Here is a 23604-nt window from a genome sequence, read left to right as displayed (position 1 = left end):
CTCCATAAATCATAGTCAAAACAATGCACCCAAGTTTCTAACTCAAAATGTCTTTCAATAATAGCTATACAATCAGGAAACTTCCTACATCCTGGACAACACCACAAAGGATAAGAAAATACTGACCGAAAAGGCGGCCGCAGCTAAAGCAAAGACATTTATTTTAAATACAGGCTTTCAGACAAAAGAGTCTTGAACTCTCCAAACATTGACAATTGGGAAAAGCTTCCACACTTGCAAAAAAGTTTAAAACATCCTTTAAAAGGTTACAGGTATTTGGGTTGGGCGCAGTCACTGCATGCTTGGGTTTCGATTCTCCCCATGCACGGTATGAACCTTTCCTGGAGATACCTCGTCTGCGTGGCTACAGATCAAAGCAACTCCTTGCAAGTCGGTTGAAATCCTTTTCACGGTGGAAACTCAGTTTTCCCTTTTAGGCTTCACAGTTCTGGAGGTGCCCACGCTCTCCAGTTAAAATGATCCCGCGGAGGGGCACATCTCTCTCGTGCAGAGTTTGGTGATTACAGAGCAAGGCAAAAGGCATCGTGCTTTTGTTGTGGTCGCCTACTTCACGGGGATTGAAGGGAACTGCTACCTTGATAATTGATGGATATCCTGCTTAAACAATGTGAAGGACTAATACTGTAACAAAGGTCAGATTTAAAAGTAAGACTCCACTACAAATAACATTATATTTCATTGTTTAGAACTGTTAATGTTGCGATTGATTGACTTGCCAACTGTAGATTGTATCAGTTCTTTCATTCAATAAATCTCTTTTTGAATAGTCAGTGTATCAACAACAAGTAACATCTCAAGCACACTTTTGGTGGAGGTACATGACATGAGAGCCCAGTCCCTTACAATATCGAAGATAATTGCAATCAGGCTAAAACTTTATTTTACAAAGTGATCTGAAGGATCGTTACATTCGCGGGTTGTTCCTTTTGGGAGCGATAGACCCAGTTAGCATCTTTAGGATTCGCCTACCACCAACTGGGATAGACTTAAATGGGCCAAGGTTGTAACAATTGTCACCAGGGGAAGGGAGGGTGCCTCACACACTTGAGAAGGGTGCGAGTAATAGTTAGAGTTAAGGATTTGTTGATCACTGCACACCAGGTCCACGACCACAGACGTGATAAAGACCGTTCTGTATCCCTAGCCCAGACAAACCGTTTTCCAGGCCATTTGGATCCTGATACTTAAAGCAACATGACATCATACCAGAATTCCATGACACGAGACAGGATAAAGACTGCAGATTACAGCAATCACCCTGGATGGAATAACCGCCATCCAGGTCAATCGCAACCAATTATTCTGGAATTCCGTGACACCAGACCAGAAGACTACAAAAAACTAAATCTACAAGGCAAACACTTATCCAGGCCATTTGAACCAGACATCTGTTGCAATGCGATGGACCGCCCACCCACCACGGGATTTTCCAGAATCCATAACTGCCGCTTTTGATCGGCTCACGATGGCCAAAGCTTCCTACTTAGACTTTCAATTGCCTTAGCCAAACTTTTATTTCTATGAGCCCTAACTCACCTATCACCACTTCAACTTAACTCACACACCCCCTCGCCACAGGCAGGCACAGAACAGATGAGGCCAAAGTCGAAAGGGCTGCAAGCCAAGGCCACGCAAGGTCCACGAACAGTGGCCATCTGAAAAGAAACCAAGCTCCCCAGGCCCGTCCCTGTCGCATGTTGACCCAAACGTCCTCTGTCTGGCCTCCTTCGAGAAAACTTTACGTTCGTTTTTTTAAATGCTAAAAATAGCACTATCTGAAGTAACCACTGCATTTAGGGTTAGGGATTGATTTCTGAAAGGAATAGAAACATAGAATATAGGTGCAGGAGTAGGCCATTCGGCCCTTCGAGCCTGCACTGCCATTCAATGAGTTCATGGCTGAACATGCAACCTCAGTACCCCATTCCTGCTTTCTCACCATACCCCTTGATACACTATATCTAACTCATTTTTGAATATATTTAGTGAATTGGCCTCAACAACTTTCTGTGGTAGAGAATTCCACAGGTTCACCACTCGCTGGGTGAAGCAGTTTCTCCTCATCTCGGTCCTAAATGGCTTACCCCTTATCCTTAGACTGTGACCCCTGGTTCTGGACTTCCCCAACATCAGGAACATTCTTCCTGCATCTAACCTGTCTAAACCCATCAGAATTTTAAATGTTTCTATGAGATCTCCTCTCATTCTTCTGAACTCCAGTGAATACAAGCCCAGTTGATCCAGTCTTTCTTGATATGTCAGTCCTGCCATCCCAGGAATCAGTCTGGTGAACCTTAGCTGCACTCCCTCAATAGCAAGAACGTCCTTCCTCAAGTTAGGAGATCAAAACTGTACACAATACTCCAGATGTGGCCTCACCAAGGCCCTGTACAACTGTAGCAACACCTCCCTGCCCCTATACTCAAATCCCCTCGCTATGAAGGCCAACATGCCATTTGCTTTTTTAACCACCTGCTGTGCCTGCATGCCAACCTTCAATGACTGATGTACCATGACACCCAGGTCTCTTTGCACCTCCCCTTTAAATACACCTGGTATGTTTCACCCCTTCTAGGATTCATCAGGAACTAAAAAAGGGTTTCAGGGAGGATGAGGTTTCAGTAAGAATGGGGGGGGGGGAAAAAAAAAAAGTCCCACCAGCAAAAAATGCAGCACTCCAACCCAACTCACTGTTTTTCCGCTGCCTCCCCTTCTACCTCCAGAGGTCATCTGAGCAAACAAGTCCCAGAGCTCGGTATTTAAGCTCAATAAGCTCCTCCCATATGATCAGGTGACCTGGCCACCCATTATAAAATTAACCCTATGCACTACACTTATTACCTAAAAAAGGTTAACTTTAAATAACGTTTATTTGTTTATTCACCCATGGAGACACTAATTTTCAAAGGACACAGAAACATTTCCTTTCTGCAACCACATTGAAAAACAGTACTTTGTTCGATTCGACTTTTCTAATTGAATTCAACCCAGCTATTTACAATCTATATTAATGACTTGGATGAACGGGCCAAGTGTAGCGTAGCCAAGTTTGCTGACGAAAAGGATGGGAGGAAAAGCACTGTGTGAGGTAACAAAACCTGCATACTGGCTAAGTGTTTGGGCAAAAATTTGGCAGATGGAGTATAATGTTGGAAAATGTAAGGTTATGCACTTTGGCACAAAACATCGAAGAGCAAGTTATTATTTAAATGGAGAAAAATTGCAAAATGCTGCAGTACAGCAGGACCTGTGGTCCTGGTGCATGAAACACCAAAGGTTAGTATGCAGGTACAGCAAGTGATCAGGAAGGCCAATGGAATCTTGACATTTATTGGAGAGGGAATGGAATATAAAAGCAGGGAAGTCTTACTACAGTTGTACAGGGTATTGATGAGGCCACACATGGAATACTGCGTGCAGTTAGTTTCCATATTTAAGGATATACTTGCTTTGGAGGCAGTTCAGAGAAGGTTCACCAGGTTGATTCCAGAGATGAGGGGGTTGACATGAGGAAAGGTCTAGCCTCTACTCATTGGAATTCACTTCACTTGTCTGCATTTATTAAAGTTGAACAAAAAGGCTCTTGGCCTGCAAGGCATACAGCGTTATTAGGATTTAGTCAATTTATAGGTTCTGCCATCTTAAAAGCAGAAAACGGTGCATTGACAGAGGGCATCTCTCCCTCTCTTGCATAGGGGACAGGTGTATAACAGGAAAAAGATAGAAGGAGAGAAGGAAGGACAATGGAGAGAGAGGGGAAAAGTGGAAGAGTGAAAGGAGAAATTGGAGGGCAAAGAGAGAAACAAAAATATAATACAATGGAGAGAGGAGATAGAAAAGAGAGAAAGGTCGGAGGGAAAGTGTAAGAGAAAAGGAATGAAACAGGAAGAATGGAGAGAGAAAGGGAGAAAGAGGATTAAGAAAAAGGACACTTATGTCATTACAGCTAAATACTTTAGAATCTGCAGCATATCGAAAGTTGACGCAAAATTAACAAGGATATTAGGAATGCTAAGAGAGAGCACGAGAAATTCTTCGCCAGTAAAATTAAAGGAAAACCCCAAGATGTTCTATAAATATATTAAGAGTAAGAAGGGAACTAAAGAAAGGGTAGGGCCTATTAGAGGCCATGAGGGTAATCTTTGTGTGGAAGTGGAAGATGTTGGTAGGGTTCTTAATGAATACTTTGCATCTGTTTTCACAAAGGAAAGAGGTATTGCAGATACTGCTATAGAGGAGGAGTGTGATATTCTGGATGAAATAAATAGTGGAGTGGAGGGGGGGAATATTAAGGGATTTAGCAGCTTTGATATGTCTCCATGCCTGGATGAAATGCATCCCAGACTGTTGAGCAAAGTAAGAGGAAATAGCAGAAGTCTTGACCATCATTTTCCAGTCCTCTTTGGATATGGGCATGGTGCCGGAGGATTGGAGGACTGCTAATGTAGTACCCTTGTTTAAGAAGGGGAAAAGGGATAGGCCGAGTAATTACAGGCCTGTCAGCCTAACCTCAGTGGTTGGAAAATTATTGGGAAAAACTCTGAAAGACAGGATAAATCTGCATTTGGATAGGTAGGGATTAATTAGGAACAGTCAGCATGGATTTGTTAAGGGAAGATCATGTTTGACTAACCTGATTGAATTTTTTGTGGTGGTAACCAAAAGGGTCAATGAGGGTAGTGCATATGATGTAGTATATATGGACTTTAGCAAGGCTTTTGATAAGGTCCCACATGATAGACTGGTCAAGGTTAAAGCCCATGGGTTCCAGGGCAAAGTGGCAAGTTGGATCCAAAATTGGCTCAGAGGTAGGAAGCAAAGGGTAATGATTAATGGATGTTTATGACTGGAAAGATGTTTCCAATGGGGTTCTGCAGGGCTCAGTATTGGGTCCCTTGCTTGTTGTGATTTATATCAATGATTTAGATTTGAATACAGGGAGTATGATTAAGACATTTGCAGACGACACTAAAATTGGCTGTGTGGTTGATAATGAAGAGGAAAGTCATGGGCTGCAGGAGGATATCAATCTACTGATCAGGTGGGCAGAGCAGTGCCAAATGGAATTTAATTCAGAGAAGTGTGAGGTGATGCACTTTGGGAGGGCTAATAAGGAAAGGGTATACACATTAAGCGGTAGGCCACTTAGTATAGATGAACAATGGGACCTTGGAGTGCTTGTCCACAGATCCCTGAAAGTAGCAGGCCAGGTGGATAACATGGTTAAGAAGGTATACTGAATGCTTGCCTTTATTGGCTGAAGCATAGAATATAAGAGCAGGGAGGTTATGCTTAAATTGTACAATACTTTGGTTAGGCCACAGCTGGAATACTGCGTGCAGTTCTGGTCACCGTATTATAGAAAGGACGTGATTGCACTAGAGAGGGTGCAGAGGAGATTTACTAGGATGCTGCCTGGAATGGAGAATCTTAGTTATGAAGACAGATTGGATAGGCTGGGTTTGTTCTCATTACAACAGAGGAGGTTGAGAGGAGACCTCATTGAGGTGTACGAAATATTGAGTAGCCTGGGCATAGTGCATAGTAAGGGTTCATTTCCATTGATGGAGGGGTCTATTACGAGGGGGCATAGTTTTAAGGTGGTTGGTGGAAGCTTTATAGGGGATTTGAGGAGGGGCTTCTTTACGTTGAGGGTTGTGGGGATCTGGAACTCGCTGCCTGGAAGGGTGGTGGATGCTGAAACCCTCACCACTTTTGAGATGGTTGGATGGGCACTTAAAGTGCTGTAACCTGCAGGGTTACGGACCTAGAGCTGCTAATTGGGATTAGACTGGATTACCTTTTGTTGGATTGCACAGATATGGTAAGTACTGCAGGGAATAGAATACGACCAGGGTGAACTCCTGGACTAGTTTTGATTGCCTGGATGGGTTGGAGAGGAATTTTCCCAGATTTTTCTCTCCCTAAATTGGCCTGGGTTTTTATCTGGTTTTTGCCTCTCCCAGGAGATCACATGGCTCTGCTTGGGGTGGAGTGTAGATATTTTCAGTATAAGGGGTGTCGCAGTAGTGTGGGGCGGACTGGTTGGGCTGGGTGCTCTTTGCCTTTCTGTCATTGTTCATTGGTTTATATGTAACCTTTAGGGCTGCTGACCGAGGGCCATGCGGCTCTTTGTCAGCCGGCGTGGACACAATGGGCCAAAAAGGTATCCTTCTGCACTGTATGTTTCTATGTTCTATGTTCCTATGTTTCTAAAGGGAGAAAGAAATGCGATAGAGAAATAGGATCCAGAGAGGCAAAGAGAAAATAGGGAGAATAGAGAAATACAAGAGTGAACTGGAAAAGGATGAAAGGAACAGCACAAGAAAGGATGAAAAGGGAGAAACTGAGAAAGGAGAAAAGGCGAGATCGGTGCGAGAAAAACAGCAAGAGTGAGAAATGAGAGAGAATGAGAAAAATTAGTGATACTCACCACCACACATGGTCAGCACTCATCATCGCCACCTTCTCGCAGACCCTTGACCCACAGCTCGGAAAACTTTCTCCCACACCGGGGCACAGAACCTGGAACAGGCAGAGTGGGGACTGGAGTAAAAGCTCAGAGTTTCACACACGGAGTCTCTCTCACAAACAGAGTTCACATACATACATTCAGCACAGCACTGTCTAATCATTCGACAATACAACTACATTTCCTGGACAGAGACCGCCAAACTTTAAAGACAGAAACAGAGATACAGTTACATTACTTGGAGAGACCTGTCTGCAGCACCAAGACTGAAAGCTAGCTCTGGAAGCCCTTAAATAGCCCAGCTGTCAAAATGCCTCAACCTCCCAGTGTGCTGATTTCTCCACCTTAAGCCTCCCCCCCCCCCCCCACCCCACCCAGCTGTGGGAGGGTCCAAGGAGATTTTTTTCTGTAACGGGGGGAGGGGGGCTGGAGAGGAGGAGGCATAACCTGCTGTATCCCAAATGGTTCCTTCCTGTGTCTGCTCTCCCTCCCCCAGGCCCCTGAGTGCAGACAGGCAGAGACTGGGCTGATGAACCTTGGGGAGCCTCACTCAGGTACATTATCCTGCTCCCTCACTGAGTCTCTTGCTGAAGGAATCTGGTTTGATGGGTTCCCCCTGCTTGCACCCTTTTTGCTGGCTCCCTGTTTAACCCCGAACTTCCTCCCCTTTCCCCAGCTGATCCTGTGCCGTGTGCAGTGAGTGAGAGTCATGTCGCTGCCTCTGAGGATTATACAGTGTGTGCCTCCTAACAGTGCCTCTGGGGTTCATGAGGACTCATTGTCTACTCTAACTGGGCAACTTTAGCTCACTGTACAACATGCTATTAAATGAGGCTTTTCAGTGATTCCTGTTTAAGACAACCAGACTGACTGACTTTACTGACTGCCTCCCTCTGCTGGTCTCTATATCACAGCTCACTGTCTCTGTCTCCCCCTGCTGGTGTCTCCCTATATCACACCTGTTACATCTCACTGCCTCCCTCTGCTGGGGTCTCCCTATATCACACCTGTTACACCTCACTGCCTCCCCCTGCTGGTGTCTCTCTATATCACACCTGTTACATCTCACTGCCTCCCTCTGCTGGGATCTCCCTATATCACAGCTGTTACATCTCACTGCCTCCCCCTCTGGTGTCTCCCTATATCACACCTGTTACATCTCACTGCCTCCCTCTGCTGGGATCTCCCTATATTACAGCTGTTACACCTCACTGCCTCCCCCTGCTGGGGTCCCCCTATATCACAGCTGTTACATCTCACTGCCTCCCCCTGCTGGTGTTTCCCTATATCACACCTGTTACATCTCACTGCCTCCCTCTGCTGGGGTCTCCCTATATCACAGCTGTTACACCTCACTGCCTCTCCCACTGGTGTCTCCCTATATCACACCTGTTACACCTCACTGCCTCCCCCTCTGGTGTCTCCCTATATCACACCTGTTACACCTCACTGCCTCCCCCTGCTGAGTCTCCCTATATCACAGCTTGCTCAGTCTCACCTGTGGCAATTCAAAAGTGGTTCCTTGCAGAATTAAGAACACCTGTCAGCAGAAAGGGTGAACTTCTTTGAATTTATATGAAGGTGGAACAAAACATTGTCTCATGTCAGTGAGTCATTTCACGTAAAATTAAGAAAAACTTTCTCCAAACAACCAAATGCCATCTTTTATTTGTTCTAGCAAAAACATCATAAGGTGTCTATTTTCTCCTCAATGTGAAAGTCTCATTTCCAGAACCAGAGACATTCACACTTTGAAATAACCAGAATTTCACCGTGGCCACAATGAAAGTCGGATTTTCATTGGTTAATTAAACTCAATAACTTTAATTTACAAGGTACACCACGAAAAGAAACTTTCCCTTTCTGCAAACAAATTCAAGACAGTCCCTCCCATTCTCTCTCTCTCACACTCTCTCACACTCTCTCTCTCTCCCTCCCACTCTCTCTCTCTGCTCGCTCCTCTCTCTCGCTCCCTCCCGCTCTCTCCCTCTCTCTCTCTCCCACCTGCTCCTCTCTCTCTCTCCCTCCCGCTCTCTCTCTCTCCCTCATGCTCTCTCTCTCTCCTGCTCTCTCTCTCCCTGCCCTCTCTCTCCCCCCACTCTCTCTCCCCCCACTCTCCCCCTGCTCTCTCTCTCTCTCTCCGCCCACTCCTCTCTCTCTCTCTCGCCCCCGCTCTCTCCCCCTCTCTCTCTCTCGTTCTCTCCCTCCTGCTCTCTCTCTCCCCCCCATGTTTTGGATCAATAATAATAGACCCAGGTTCAGGATCTGGATGAATGTTAAATAAGAGACAAGACAAATGAAGTAAAGAATAAAACACAGTTTACTGAGAGAAAAGAAACATTAATAATACAGTTTACAAAGAAAAGAGAAGTATGATAAGATGCAACAAAGCTCACGGCCTGCCGTCCGTCGGGAACTCCGCAAGCGACGGCTGGTCTGGAGCATTGGGGGTCCCGGCACCGCTCGCGAATCATGGTCCAAGGTGAAGTTCGAAGAGCTACGGGACAGTGCTGCACCTTTATACTATCAAATAAACATACTATTGAACAAAACATGGGTGCATGTGGCTTATGGCCAACTCCTAATCTGTAAGGCCCCAGGTGCTTGTCCACAAAGCATGAGAGCTCAAGCCACGGACCATCTCATAACAAGCTGGTGTGCGTCGCAAGGTCGCTCCCTCTCTCTCTCTCGAAATAGCAACAACATTCTACAGGGCATGGGAGCAGAGACACCCTATGAATGACTAAATATCATAATTAACCCTATGTGATTAACCCCATACAATACACCCCACTCTCTCTCTCCCCGCTCTCTCTCTCTCTCTCCGCCCACTCCTCTCTCTCTCTCTCTCTCCCTCCCACTCTCTCTCTATTTCTCTCCCTCTCCCCCTATGGCTCTCTCTCTCTCCCCCCGCTCTCTCTCTCCCCGCTCGCGCTCTCTCCCCCCATTCTTTCTCTCTCTCTCTCTCTCTCTCCACCCCCCCCCCCCCGCCCTGTCTCTCTCTCTCTCTCCTGCTCTCTCTCTCTCTGCCGTGCTCTCTCTCTCTCTCTCTCCCTCTCCCCCTCCTGCTGTCTGGCTCATTCTGCTCCTCCTTCACTCGCTCTCTCCCCTCCTTTCGTGTGCTCTCTCTCGCTCTCTGCCGTGCACTTTCTCTCCCCCTCCCTCTCTCCCTCCCGCGCACTCTCTCTCTCGGTACCTCTTCGCGCTCTCTCTTTCCCTACACATTCCTCTCTCTCTCTCTCTCTCTCTCCACCCGCATGTCTCTCTCTCTCTCTCTCTGTCCCCGCTCCACTCTCTCTCTCTCTCTCCCCCCCTCCTGCTCTCTGGCTCACTCCGCTCCTCCCTCTCTCGCTCGCCCCACATCTCTCTCGCTCTCTCACTCTCCCCCCTCCTCTCTTGCTCTGTCGCTCCCCCTCCTCTCTCTCTCTCTCGCTCCACCCCTCCTCTCTCTCTCGCTCCCCCCTCCTCTCTCTCTCTCGCTCACCCCTCTCTCTCGCTCCCCCGCCTCTCTCTCTCGCTCCCCCTCCTCTCTCCCTTGCTCCCCCTCCTATCACTCCCCCTATCTCTCTCGCGCCCCCTCCTCTCGCCCTCCCCTCCATCTCTCGCTCCCCACCCCCCTTCTCTCTCTTGCTCTCCCCTCCTCTCTCTTTCTCACTCCCCCCTTATCTCTCTCTCTCGCTCCCCCCTCCACTCCCGTTCACTCCCCCCTCCTCTCTCGCTCCCCCCCTTCGCTCCCCCTCCTCTTGCTCCCCCCTCTTGCTCCCCTCTCCTCTCTCGCTCCCTCTACTCTCTCACCCCCCTCATCTCTCACTCCCCATCTCCCGCCTCTCTCTCTCGCTCCCCCTCCTCTCTCCCTTGCTCCCCCTCCTCTCTAACACTCCCCCTATCTCTCTCTCGCGCCCCCCTCCTCTCTCGCCCTCCCCTCCATCTCTCGCTCCCCACCACCTCCTCTCTCTCTCTTGCTCCCCCCTCCTCTCTCTTTCTCACTCCCCCCTTATCTCTCTCTCTCGCTCCCCCCTCCACTCCCGTTCACTCCCCCCTCCTCTCTCGCTCCCCTCCTCTTGCTCCCCCCTCTTGCTCCCCTCTCCTCTCTCGCTCCCTCTACTCTCTCACCTCCCTCATCTCTCACTCCCCATCTCCCTCCTCTCTCTCTCTTGCTCCTCCCTCATCTTTCTCTCGCTAACCCCCTCCTCTCTCTCACTCCCCCTCATCTCTCCCTCACTCCCTCCTCCTCTCTCGCTCCCCCCTCCTCTCTCTTCCAACCTTCTCTCTCACTCCCCCCTCCTCTCTCCCCTCCTCTCTCACTAACCCGCTCCTCTCTCACTACCCCCTCCTCTCTCGCCCACGCAACTCCTCTCTCGCACCCCCCTCCTCCCTCGCTCCCCCCTACTCTCTCTCTCTCCCGCTCTCTCTCGCTTTCTCTCTCCCCTGCTGTCTCTTTCTCTCTCTCTCTCTCCCTCTCTCTCCCGTGCTCTCTCTTTTTCTCTCTCTCTCCCTCGCTCACTCCTACAGTCTCGCTCTCCCACCCGCTCGCTCTCTTCCTCTCTCTCTGTCTCTGTCTCTACCCGCTCCTCCCTCTCTCTCTCCCCCCGCATGAGTCTCTCACTCTCTCCCCCTCCCGCTCTCTCTCTGGCTCTCTCCGCTCATCTCTCTCTGGCTGTCTTGCTCGCCCCCTCCTTCTCTCTCTCGCACCCCGCCTCCTGTCTCTCTTGCTCCCCCATCTCTCTCTCGCTCCCCCCTCATCTCACCATCGCTCCTCCATCTCTCGCTCCCCATCTCCCCCCTTCTCTCTCGCTCCCCCCTCCTACCTCGCTCTCCCGTCCTCTATCACTCCCCCTCCTCTCTCGCTCCTTGGTGCCAGTTAGAAACATAGAAATATAGAAAATAGGTGCAGGAGCGGGCCATTCGTCCCTTCGAACCTGCACCGCCATTCAATAAGATCATGGCTGATCATTCCCTCAGTACCCCACCCCAGCTTTCTCTCCATACCCCCTGATCCCTTTAGCCGTAAGGGCCACATCTAACTCCCTTTTGAATATGTCAAATGAACTGGACCCAACAACTTTCTGTGGCAGAGAATTCCACAGGTTCACAATTCTCTGAGTGAAGAAGTTTCTCCTCATCTCGGTCCTAAATGACTTACCCCTTATCCTTAGACTGTGTCCCCTGGTTCTGGACTTCCCCAAACATCAGGAATATTCTTCCTGTAGCTAACCTGTCCAGTCCCGTCAGAATTGTGTATGTTTCTATGAGATCCCCTCGTATTCTTCTAAATTCCAGTGAATTTCAGCCTAGCCGATCCAGTCTTTCCTCATATGTCAGTCCAGCCATCCCTGGAATCAGTCTGGTGAACCTTCGCTGCACTCCCTCAATAGCAAGAATGTCCTTCCTCAGATTAGGAGACCAAAACTGTGCACAATATTCAAGGTGAGGCCTCACCAAGGCCCTGTACAGCTGCAGCAAGACCTCCCTGCTCCAATACTCAAATCCTCTCGCTATGAAGGCCAGCATGCCATTTGCCTTCTTCACCGCCTGCTGTACCTGCATGGTAACCTTCAATGACTGATGTACCATGACACCCAGGTCTCGTTGCACCTCCCCTTTTACTAATCTGTCACAATACAGATAATAATCTGCCTTCATGTTTTTGCCACCAAAGTGGATAACCTCACATCTGCCATGCATTTGCCCACTCACCTAACCTGTCCAAGTCCCCCTGCAGCCTCTTAGCATCCTCCTCACAGCTCACACTGCCACCCAGCTTAGTGTCATGTGCAAACATGGAGATATTATATTCAATTCCTTCGTCTAAAACATTAATGTATATTGTAAATAGCTGGGGTCCCAGCACTGAACCCTGCGTCACTGCCTGCCATTCTGAAAAGGACCTGTTTATTCCCACTCTTTGCTTCCTGTCTGTCAACCAGTTCTCTATCCACGTCAATACATTACCCCCAATACCATGTGCTTTGATTTTGCACACTAATCTCCTGTGTAGGACCTTGTCAATAGCCTTTTGAAAGTCCAAATACACCACATCCACTGGTTCTCCCTTGTCCACTCTACGAGTTACATCCTCAAAAAATTCTCAAAGATTTGTCAAGCATGATTTCCCTTTTATAAATCCATGCTGACTTGGACCGATCCCATCACTGCTTTCCCAATGCGCTGCTATAGCATCTTTAAGAATTGACTCCAACATTTTCCCCACCACCGATGTCAGGCTAACCGGTCTATAATTGCCCATTTTCTCTCTCCCTCCTTTCTTAAAAAGTGGGGTTACTTTAGCTACCCTCCAGTCCATAGGAACTGATCCAGAGTCCATGGAATGTTGGAAAATGATCACCAATGCATCCACTATTTCGAGGACCACTTCCTTAAGTACTCTGGGATGCAGACTATCAGGCCCTGGGGATTTATCAGCCTTCAGTCCCTTCAATTTTCCTAAGACCATTTCCTGACTAATAAAGATTTCACTCAGTTCCCCCTTCTTGTTAGACCCTCGGTCCCCTAGTATTTTCGGGAGGTTATTTGTGTCTTCCTTAGTGAAGGCAGAAGCAAAGTATTTGTTCAATTAGTCTGCCATTTCTTTATTCTCCAATATAAATTCATCTGATTCTGACTCCAATGGACCTACATTAGTCTTCACTGATCTTTTTCTCTTCACATATCGACAGAAGCTTTTGCAGTCAGTTTTTATGCTCGCTGCAAGCTTCCTCTCATACTCTATTTTCCCCTTCCTAATTAAACCCTTAGTCCTCCTCTGCTGAATTCTGAATGTCTCTCAGTCCTCAGGTTTGCTTGCTGCACGGGGAGGGGGGGGCAGCCAAGCTTTGGATGATCTCAAGTTTACGTAGGGTAGAATGTGGGAGGCCAGCCAGGAGTGCTTTGGAGCAGTCAGGTCTAGATTTAACAAAGGCATGGATGAGGGTTTCAGCAGCAGATAAGCTGAGGCAGGGGCGGAGGTGGGCGATGTTACGGAGGTGGAAATGGGGCTTTTAGTTATTCCGCAGGTATGTGGTCGAAAGCTCATTTCAGGGTCAAAAATGACCAAAGTTGCGAAGAGTCTGGTTCAGCCTCAGACAGATGCTCGGGAGAAGGGTGAAGTCAGTGGCAAGGGAGTTTGTGGCAGGGACAGAAGACAATGGCTTCGGTCCTCCCAATATATAATTGGAGAAAATTTCTGCTCATCCAGTACTCGATGTCAGACAAGCAATCTGACAATCAATAATGCAAATATTAAATATCTAAAATAAAGGCATAATAAATAATATCAATAATGCAAATATTAATGCTATATTACAAATGCTGAATGTTTACATCTGTTCAGTAATTAAGAATACATGTATAATATTGTGTAATTATGTACAGCATGGAATTACGATGAATTTACAGCACAGAAAGAGAACATTTTACCGAACTGGTCCTAACGCTGTTTATGTTCCCCACGAGCCTCCTCCCATCCGTCTACATCGAACCCTATCAACATCTCCTTCTATTCCTTTCCCTCTGTGTGTTCATTGAGCTCAGCCATGAATAATCTCTGCCTCTCGCCTCAGCCTCTCTGTGTGGTGGCGAGCTCCACATTCTCACCCCTCTCTGGGTAAAGAAGTTTCTCCCAAATTCCCCACTGGATTTATCAGCGATGATCTTATATTGGTGGCTCCCGAGATCTCATCTCGCCCCTAAGTGGAAAAATCTCCTATACATTTACCGCCATCACTTTAAAGACCTGTATTAGGTTTCCCCCTTCAGCCTTCTCCTTACCAGAGAAAAGAGCTCCCACCTGTTCAGTCTTTGCTGAGAGTTATAACATCTCAGTTCTGGTCTCACCTTGCCAATCCTTTATCGCACCCTCTCCAGTGCCTCGACATCCTTTTTGTGTAATATGGAGACCAAAACTGCGCACAGAAATCATGGAATACATATCACAAATCCAAAGGTTTTCAATCTGATCAGTAATTAAAAGTATAAATAATAAGTGTAATAATTTCACTTTAAACTCCATGTTTGAACCTTCCCACTCAGATTTCCGCCCCTGCCACAGCCCTGAAACTGCCCTGATGCAAGTCACAAACCAGAAGTGCCTTGGGAGATTTTTCTACATAAAGACATTAAATAAACACATTGCAGTTTGTTTATAATGAAAATGACTTACTCAGGTTACCCAGAATCAGCAGCAGAGTCCTCATCGTACTGGGGGATATTCTGGAAGTGAACACAAGGAATTATTATTAGAGAGAGTTGGGAGATCAGAGGGAACTTTAAACAGGGAGTTGGACAGCTCGGTATATCAATTTATACACCTCTCTCCCTCACTGGGACACCAACAGACTTTCGACATAAACTCCATATTCCGCCCCACCACAGCCCTCAAACTGCCCAAAGGCATTGCCCGCCACGTCTCGGTGACCAGCACTCGCCTCTGAGTCAGTAGGTGGTGCGTTCAAGCCCCACTCCAGGAACTCGTGAAATAAATCCAGACTCACACTCCCACTGCAGAAGTGAGCTCTCCCTCTCTCCCTCACTGGGACCCTACAGACAGAGGTGAGCTCTCCCTCTCTCCCTCACTGGGACCCTACAGACAGAGGTGAGTCCTCCCTCTCTCCCTCACTGGGACCCTAAAGACAGAGGTGAGCTCTCCCTCCCTCCCTCACTGGGACCCTAAAGACAGAGGTGAGCCCTCCCTCTCTCCCTCACTGGGACCCTACAGACAGAGGTGAGCTCTCCCTCCCTCCCTCACTGGGACCCTACAGACAGAGCTGAGCTCTCCCTCTCTCCCTCACTGGGATCCTACAGACAGAGGTGAGCTCTCCCTCTCTCACTCACTGGGACCCTACAGACAGAGGCGAGCTCTCCCGCTCTGCCTCACTGGGACGCTACACACAGTGGTGAGCTCTGTCTCTCTCTCTCCCTGGGAAATTACATACAGAGTTGAGCTCTCCCTTTCTCCCTCACTGGGACCCTACAGACAGAGGTGAGCTCTATCTCTCCCTCACTGGGACCTGACAGACAAAGGTGAGCTCCATCTCTCTCCCTCACTAGGACCCTACAGACAGAGGTCAGCTCTCCCTCTCTCCCTTACTGGGTCCCTAGAGACAGAGGTGAGCACTCCCTCTCTCCCTCACTGGGACTCTTAACACGGAGGTGAGCTATATCTCTCTCCCTCACTGGGACCCGACAGCCAGAGGTGAGCTCTATCTCTCTCCCTCACTGGGACCCTACAGACAGAGGTGAGCTCTCCCTCTCTCCCTCACTGGGCCCCTACAGACAGAGGTGAGCTCTATCTCTCTCCCTCACAGGATCCCTACAGACAGAGGTGAGCTCTCCCTCTCTCCCTCACTGGGACCCTATAGACAGAGATGAGCGCTGCCGCTGTCTCTCACTGGGTCCCGACAGACAGAAGTGAGCTCTCCTTCTCTCCCTCACTGGGACCCGACAGACAAAGGTGAGCTCTATCTCTCTCCCTCACTAGGACCCTACAGACAGAGGTCAGCTCTCCCTCTCGCTCTCACTGGGTGCCTAGAGACAGAGCTGAGCTCTCCCTCTCTCCCTCACTATGACTCTTAAGACGGAGGTGAGCTCTATCTCTCTCCCTCACTGGGACCCTACAGCCAGAGGTGAGCTCTATCTCTCTCCCTCACTGGGACCCTACAGACAGAGGTGAGCTCTCCCTCTCTCCCTCACTGGGTCCCTACAGACAGAGGTGAGCTCTCCCTCTCTCCCTCACTGGGTCCCGACAGACAGAGGTGAGCTCGATCTCTCTCCCTCACTGAATCCCTGCAGACAGAGGTGAGCTCTCACTCTCTCCCTCACTGCGTCCCTACAGACAGAGGTGAGCTCTCCCTCTCTTCCTCACTGGGATCCTACAGACAGAGGTGAGCTCTCCCTCGCTCCCTCACTTGGACTCTACAGACAGAGGTGACCTCTCTCTCTCTCCCTCACTGCGTCCCTACAGACAGAGGTGAGCTCTCCCTCTCTTCCTCACTGGGATCCTACAGACAGAGGTGAGCTCTCCCTCGCTCCCTCACTTGGACTCTACAGACAGAGGTGACCTCTCTTTCTCTCCCTCACTGGGACCCTACAGACAGAGGTGAGCTCTCCCTCTCTCCCTCACTGGGTCCCTAGAGACAGAGGTGAGCTCTCCCTCACTGGGACTCTTAAGACAGAGGCGAGCTCTATCTCTCTCCCTCACTGGGACCCTACAGCCAGAGGTGAGCTCTATCTCTCCCTCACTGGGACCCGACAGACAGAGGTGAGCTCTATCTCTCTCCCTCACTGGGACCCTACAGACAGAGGTCAGTTCTCCCTCTCTTCCTCACTGGGATCCTAAAGACAGAGGTGAGCTCTCCCTCGCTCCCTCACTTGGACCCTACAGATAGAGATGTTCTCTCCCTTTCTCCCTCACTGGGACCCTACAGACAGAGGTGAGCTCTATCTCTCCCTCACTGGGACCCGACAGACAGATGTGAGCTCCATCTCTCTCCCTCACTGGGACCCTACAGACAGAGGTCAGCTCTCCCTCTCTCCCTCACTGGGTCCCTAGAGACAGAGGTGAGCTCTCCCTCTCTCCCTCACTGGGACTCTTAACACGGAGGTGAGCTCTATCTCTCTCCTTCACTGGGACCCTACAGCCAGAGGTGAGCTCTATCTCGCCCTCACTGGGACCCGACAGACAGATGTGAGCTCTATCTCTCTCCCTCACTGGGACCCTACAGACAGAGGTCAGTTCTCCCTCTCTTCCTCACTGGGATCCTACAGACAGAGGTGAGCTCTCCCTCGCTCCCTCACTTGGACTCAACAGATAGAGGTGTGCTCTTCCTTTCTCCCTCACTGGGTCCCTACAGACAGAGGTGAGCTCTCCCTCTCTCCCTCACTGGGTCCCGACAGACAGAGGTGAGCTCGATCTCTCTCCCTCACTGAATCCCTGCAGACAGAGGTGAGCTCTCACTCTCTTCCTCACTGCGTCCCTACAGACAGAGGTGAGTTCTCCCTCTCTTCCTCACTGGGATCCTACAGACAGAGGTGAGCTCTCCCTCGCTCCCTCACTTGGACTCTACAGACAGAGGTGACCTCTCTCTCTCTCCCTCACTGCGTCCCTACAGACAGAGGTAAGCTCTCCCTCTCTTCCTCACTGGGATCCTACAGACAGAGGTGAGCTCTCCCTCTCTCCCTCACTGGGTCCCTAGAGACAGAGGTGAGCTCTCCCTCACTGGGACTCTTAAGACAGAGGTGAGCTCTATCTCTCTCCCTCACTGGGACCCTACAGCCAGAGGTGAGCTCTATCTCTCCATCACTGGGACACGACAGACAGAGGTGAGCTCTATCTCTCTCCTTCACTGGGACCCGACAGACAGAGGTCAGTTCTCCCTCTCTTCCTCACTGGGATCCTAAAGACAGAGGTGAGCTCTCCCTCGCTCCCTCACTTGGACCCTACAGATAGAGGTGTTCTCTCCCTTTCTCCCTCACTGGGACCCTACAGACAGAGGTGAGCTCTATCTCTCCCTCACTGGGACCCGACAGACAGATGTGAGCTCCATCTCTCTCCCTCACTGGGACCCTACAGACAGAGGTCAGCTCTCCCTCTCTCCCTCACTGGGTCCCTAGAGACAGAGGTGAGCTCTCCCTCTCTCCCTCACTGGGACTCTTAAGACGGAGGTTGCTCTATCTCTCTCCTTCACTGGGACCCTACAGCCAGAGGTGAGCTCTATCTCGCCCTCACTGGGACCCGACAGACAGATGTGAGCTCTATCTCTCTCCCTCACTGGGACCCTACAGACAGAGGTCAGTTCTCCCTCTCTTCCTCACTGGGATCCTACAGACAGAGGTGAGCTCTCCCTCGCTCCATCACTTGGACTCAACAGATAGAGGTGTGCTCTCCCTTTCTCCCTCACTGGGACCCTACAGACAGAGATGAGCTCTCTCTTTCTCCCTCACTGGGACCCTACAGACAGAGCCGAGATCTCCCTTTCTCCCTCACTGGGACTCTACAGACAAAAGTGCGCTCTCCCTCTCTCCCTCACTGCAACCCTACAGAGGGGAGCTCTCCCTCACAGGGCCCCTACAGACAGAGGTGAGCTCTCCCTCTCTCCCTCACTGGGACCCTACAGACAGAGGTGCGATCTCCTTCTCTCCCTCACTGGGACCCTACAGACAGAGGCGAGCTCTCCCACTCTGCCTCACTGGGACGCGACACACAGTAGTGAGCTCTGTCTCTCTCTCTCCCTGGGAAATTACAGACAGAGGTGAGCTCTCCCTTGCTCCCTCACTTGGACTCTACAGACAGAGGTGACCTCTCTCTCTCTCCCTCACTGGGACCCTACAGACAAAGGTGAGATCTCCTTCTCTCCCTCACTGGGACCCTACAGACAGAGGCGAGCTCTCCCGCTCTGCCTCACTGGGACCCTACACACAGTGGTGAGCTCTGTCTCTCTCTCTCCCTGGGACCCTACAGATAGAGGTGTGCTCTCTCTTTCTCCCTCACTGGGACCCTACAGACAGAGGTGAGCTCTATCTCTCCCTCACTGGGACCCGACAGACAGAGGTGAGCTCTATCTCTCTCCTTCACTGGGACCCTACAGACAGAGGTGAGCTCTATCTCTCTCCCTCACTGGGACTCTTAACACGGAGGTGAGCTCTATCTCTCTCCCTCACTGGGACCCTACAGCCAGAGGTGAGCTCTATCTCTCTCCCTCACTGGGACCCGACAGACAGAGGTGAGCTCTATCTCTCTCCCTCACTGGGACCCTACAGACAGAGGTGAGCTCTATCTCTCTCCCTCACAGGATGCCTACAGACAGAGGTGAGCTCACCCTCTCTCCCTCATTGGGTCCCGACAGACAGAGGTGAGCTCGATCTCTCTCCCTCACTGGATCCCTGCAGACAGAGGTGAGCTCTCACTCTCTCCCTCACTGGGTCCCGACAGACAGAAGTGAGCTCTCCTTCTCTCCCTCACTGGGACCCTACAGACAGAGGTCAGTTCTCCCTCTCTTCCTCACTGGGATCCTAAAGACAGAGGTGAACTCTCCCTCGCTCCCTCACTTGGACCCTACAGATAGAGGTGTTCTCTATCTCTCTCCTTCACTGGGACCCGACAGCCAGAGGTGAGCTCTATCTCGCGCTCACTGGGACCCGACAGACAGATGTGAGATCTATCTCTCTCCCTCACTGGGTCCCTACAGACAGAGGTCAGTTCTCCCTCTCTTCCTCACTGGGATCCTACAGACAGAGGTGAGCTCTCCCTCGCTCCCTCACTTGGACTCAACAGATAGAGGTGTGCTCTCCCTTTCTCCCTCACTGGGACCCTACAGACAGAGATGAGCTCTCCCTTTCTCCCTCACTGGGACCCTACAGACAGAGCTGAGCTCTCCCTTTCTCCCTCACTGGGACTCTACAGACAGAAGTGCGCTCTCCCTCTCTCCCTCACTGGGACCCTACAGACAGAGGGGAGCTCTCCCTCACTGGGACCCTACAGACAGAGGTGAGCTCTCCCTCTCTCCCTCACTGGGACCCTACAGACAGAGGTGCGATCTCCTTCTCTCCCTCACTGGGACCCTACAGACAGAGGCGAGCTCTCCCGCTCTGCCTCACTGGGACGCGACACACAGTAGTGAGCTCTGTCTCTCTCTCTCCCTGGGAAATTACAGACAGAGGTGAGCTCTCCCTCGCTCCCTCACTTGGACTCTACAGACAGAGGTGACCTCTCTCTCTCTCCATCACTGGGACTCTACAGACAAAGGTGAGATCTCCTTCTCTCCCTCACTGGGACCCTACAGACAGAGGCGAGCTCTCCCGCTCTGCCTCACTGGGACCCTACACACAGTGGTGAGCTCTGTCTCTCTCTCTCCCAGGGACCCTACAGATAGAGGTGTGCTCTCCCTTTCTCCCTCACTGGGACCCTACAGACAGAGGTGAGCTCTATCTCTCCCTTACTGGGACCTGACAGTCAGAGGTCAGTTCTCCCTCTATTCCTCACTGGGATCCTACAGACAGAGGTGAGCTCTCCTTCTCTCCCTCACTGGGACCCTACAGACAGAGGCGAGCTCTCCCTCTCTGGCTCACTGGGACCCTATAGACAGAGGTGAGCTCTATCTCTCCCTTACTGGGACCTGACAGACAAAGGTGAGCTCCATCTCTCTCCCTCACTAGGACCCTACAGACAGAGGTCAGCTCTCCCTCTCTCCCTTACTGGGTCCCTAGAGACAGAGGTGAGCACTCCCTCTCTCCCTCACTGGGACTCTGAACACGGAGGTGAGCTCTATCTCTCTCCCTCACTGGGACCCTACAGCCAGAGGTGAGCTCGATCTCTCTCCCTCACTGGGACCCTACAGACAGAGGTGAGCTCTATCTCTCTCCCTCACTGGGTCCCGACAGACAGAGGTGAGCTCTATCTCTCTCCCTCACTGGGACCCTACAGACAGAGGTGAGCTCTCACTCTCTCCCTCACTGGGTCCCTACAGACGGAAGTGAGCTCTCCTTCTCTCCCTCACTGGGACCCTACAGACAGAGGCGAGCTCTCCCTCTCTCCCTCACTGGGACCCTATAGACAGAGATGAGCTCTGCCTCTGTCTCTCACTGGGACCCTACAGACAGAGGTGAGCTCTCACTCTCTCCCTCACTGGGTCCCTACAGACGGAAGTGAGCTCTCCTTCTCTCCCTCACTGCGACCCTACAGACAGAGGTGAGCCCTCCCTTTCTCCCTCACTGGGACCCTACAGACAGAGGTGAGCTCTATCTCTCCCTCACTGGGACCCGACAGACAAAGGTGAGCTCTATCTCTCTCCCTCACTAGGACCCTACAGACAGAGGTCAGCTCTCCCTCTCGCTCTCATTGGGTCCCTAGAGACAGAGGTGAGCTCTTCCTCTCTCCCTCACTGGGACTCTTAAGTCGGAGGTGAGCTCTATCTCTCTCCCTCACTGGGACCCTACAGCCAGAGGTGAGCTCTATCTCTCTCCCTCACTGGGACCCTACAGACAGAGGTGAGCTCTCCCTCTCTCCCTCACTGGGTCCCGACAGACAGCGGTGAGCTCTATCTCTCTCCCTCACTGGGTCCCGACAGACAGAGGTGAGCTCTCTCTCTCTCCCTCACTGCGTCCCTACAGACAGAGGTGATCACTCCCTCTCTTCCTCACTGGGATCCTACAGACAGAGGTGAGCTCTCCCTCGCTCCTTCACTTGGACTCTACAGACAGAGGTGACCTCTCTCTCTCTCCCTCACGGGGACCCTACAGACAGAGGTGAGCTCTCCCTCTCTCCCTCACTGGGACCCTAGAGACAGAGGTGAGCTCTCCCTCTCTCCCTCACTGGGACTCTTAAGACAGAGGTGAGCTCTATCTCTCTCCCTCACTGGGACCCTACAGCCAGAGGTGAGCTCTATCTCTCCCTCACTGGGACCCGACAGACAGAGGTGAGCTCTATCTCTCTTCCTCACTGGGACCCGACAGACAGAGGTCAGTTCTCCCTCTCTTCCTCACTGGGATCCTAAAGACAGAGGTGAGCTCTCCCTCGCTCCCTCACTTGGACCCTACAGACAGAGGCGAGCTCTCCCTCTCTCCCTCACTGGGACCCTATAGACAGAGATGAGCTCTGCCTCTGTCTCTCACTGCGACCCTACAGACAGAGGTGAGCCCTCCCTTTCTCCCTCACTGGGACCCTACAGACAGAGGTGAGCTCTATCTCTCTCCCTCACTGGGACCCTACAGACAGAGGTCAGCTCTCCCTCTCGCCCTCACTGGGACCCTACAGACAGAGGTGAGCTCTATCTCTCTCCCTCACTGGGACCCTACAGTCAGAGGTGAGCTCTATCTCTCTCCCTCACTGGGACCCTACAGCCAGACGTGAGCTCTCCCTCTCTCCCTCACTGGGTCCCTGCAGACAGAGGTGAGCTCTATCTCTCTCCCTCACTGGATTCCTACAGAGAGAGGTGAGCTCTCCCTCTCTCCCTCACTGGGTCCCAACAGACAGAGGTGAGCTCGATCTCTCTCCCTCACTGGATCCCTGCAGACAGAGGTGAGCTCTCACTCTCTCCCTCACTGCGTCCCTACAGACATTGGTGAGCTCTCCCTCTCTTCCTCACTGGGATCCTACAGACAGAGGTGAGCTCTCCCTCGCTCCTTCACTTGGACTCTACAGACAGAGGTGACCTCTCTCTCTCTCCCTCACTGGATCCCTGCAGACAGAGGTGAGCTCTCACTCTCTCCCTCACTGCGTCCCTACAGACAGAGGTGAGCTCTCCCTGTCTCCCTCACTGGGTCCCTAGAGACAGAGGTGAGCTCTCCCTCTGTCCCTCACTGGGACTCTTAAGACAGAGGTGAGCACTATCTCTCTCCCTCACTGGGACCCTACAGCCAGAGGTGAGCTCTATCTCTCCCTCACTGGGACCCGACAGACAGAGGTGAGCTCTCCCTCTCTTCCTCACTTGGATCCTAAAGACAGAGGTGAGCTCTCCCTCGCTCCCTCACTTGGACCCTACAGATAGAGGTGTTCTCTCCCTTTCTCCCTCACTGGGACCCTACAGACAGAGGTGAGCTCTATCTCTCCCTCACTGGGACCCGACAGACAGATGTGAGCTCCATCTCTCTCCCTCACTGGGACCCTACAGACAGAGGTCAGCTCTCCCTCTCTCCCTCACTGGGTCGCTAGAGACAGAGGTGAGATCTCCCTCTCTCCCTACTGGGTCCCTACAGACAGAGGTGAGCTCTCTCTCTCTCCCTCACTTGGACCCTACAGACAGAGGTGACCTCTCTCTCTCTCCCTCACTGGGACCCTACAGACAGAGGTGAGATCTCCCTTTCTCCCTCACTGGGACCCTACAGACAGAGGTGCGCTCTCCCTCTCTCCCTCACTGGGACCCTACAGACAGAGTGGAGCTCTCCCTCGCTCCCTCACTTGGACTCTATAGACAGAGGTGACCTCTCTCTCTCTCCCTCACTGGGACCCTACAGACAGAGGTGAGATCTCCTTCTCTCCCTCACTGGGACCCTACAGACAGAGGCGAGCTCTCCCTCTATCCCTCACTGAGACCCTACAACAGAGGTGACCTCTCCCTCTCTCCCTCACTGGGACCCGACAGACAGATGTGGGCTCTATCTCTCTCCCTCACTGGGAAGCT

The 23604-nt window shown here is 51.1% G+C and overlaps 1 protein-coding gene across 4 annotated transcripts in view; it reads right to left on the bottom strand.

Annotated features, from left to right (window-relative positions):
* Positions 1-232: 232 nt before the first annotated feature.
* Positions 233-23604, bottom strand: part of LOC139235158 (uncharacterized) — a 76098-nt gene continuing 52726 nt past the window's right edge. For 2 of the 4 annotated variants that reach the window (XR_011588428.1, XR_011588426.1), the window contains 4 exons: positions 14652-14701; positions 14327-14394; positions 6455-6546; positions 233-642 (listed from right to left, as the gene is read on the bottom strand). Coding sequence is in view for 1 of the 4 variants with exons in the window: in XM_070866387.1 (XP_070722488.1) it covers positions 14682-14701 (20 nt within the window). In the remaining 3 variants the exon portion in view is untranslated. Of the gene's footprint in view, positions 643-6454; positions 6547-13853; positions 14395-14651; positions 14702-23604 lie in introns of those variants that run through there. The other 2 variants (XR_011588427.1, XM_070866387.1) reach the window with 2 other exon arrangements.

The sequence above is a fragment of the Pristiophorus japonicus genome, chromosome 2 (assembly GCF_044704955.1).
Source record: "Pristiophorus japonicus isolate sPriJap1 chromosome 2, sPriJap1.hap1, whole genome shotgun sequence".
NCBI classification, from domain to species: Eukaryota; Metazoa; Chordata; class Chondrichthyes; family Pristiophoridae; genus Pristiophorus; species Pristiophorus japonicus.
The sequence above is the reverse complement of the archived record's forward strand: the minus strand, read 5'-3'. Positions and strand labels throughout refer to the sequence as shown.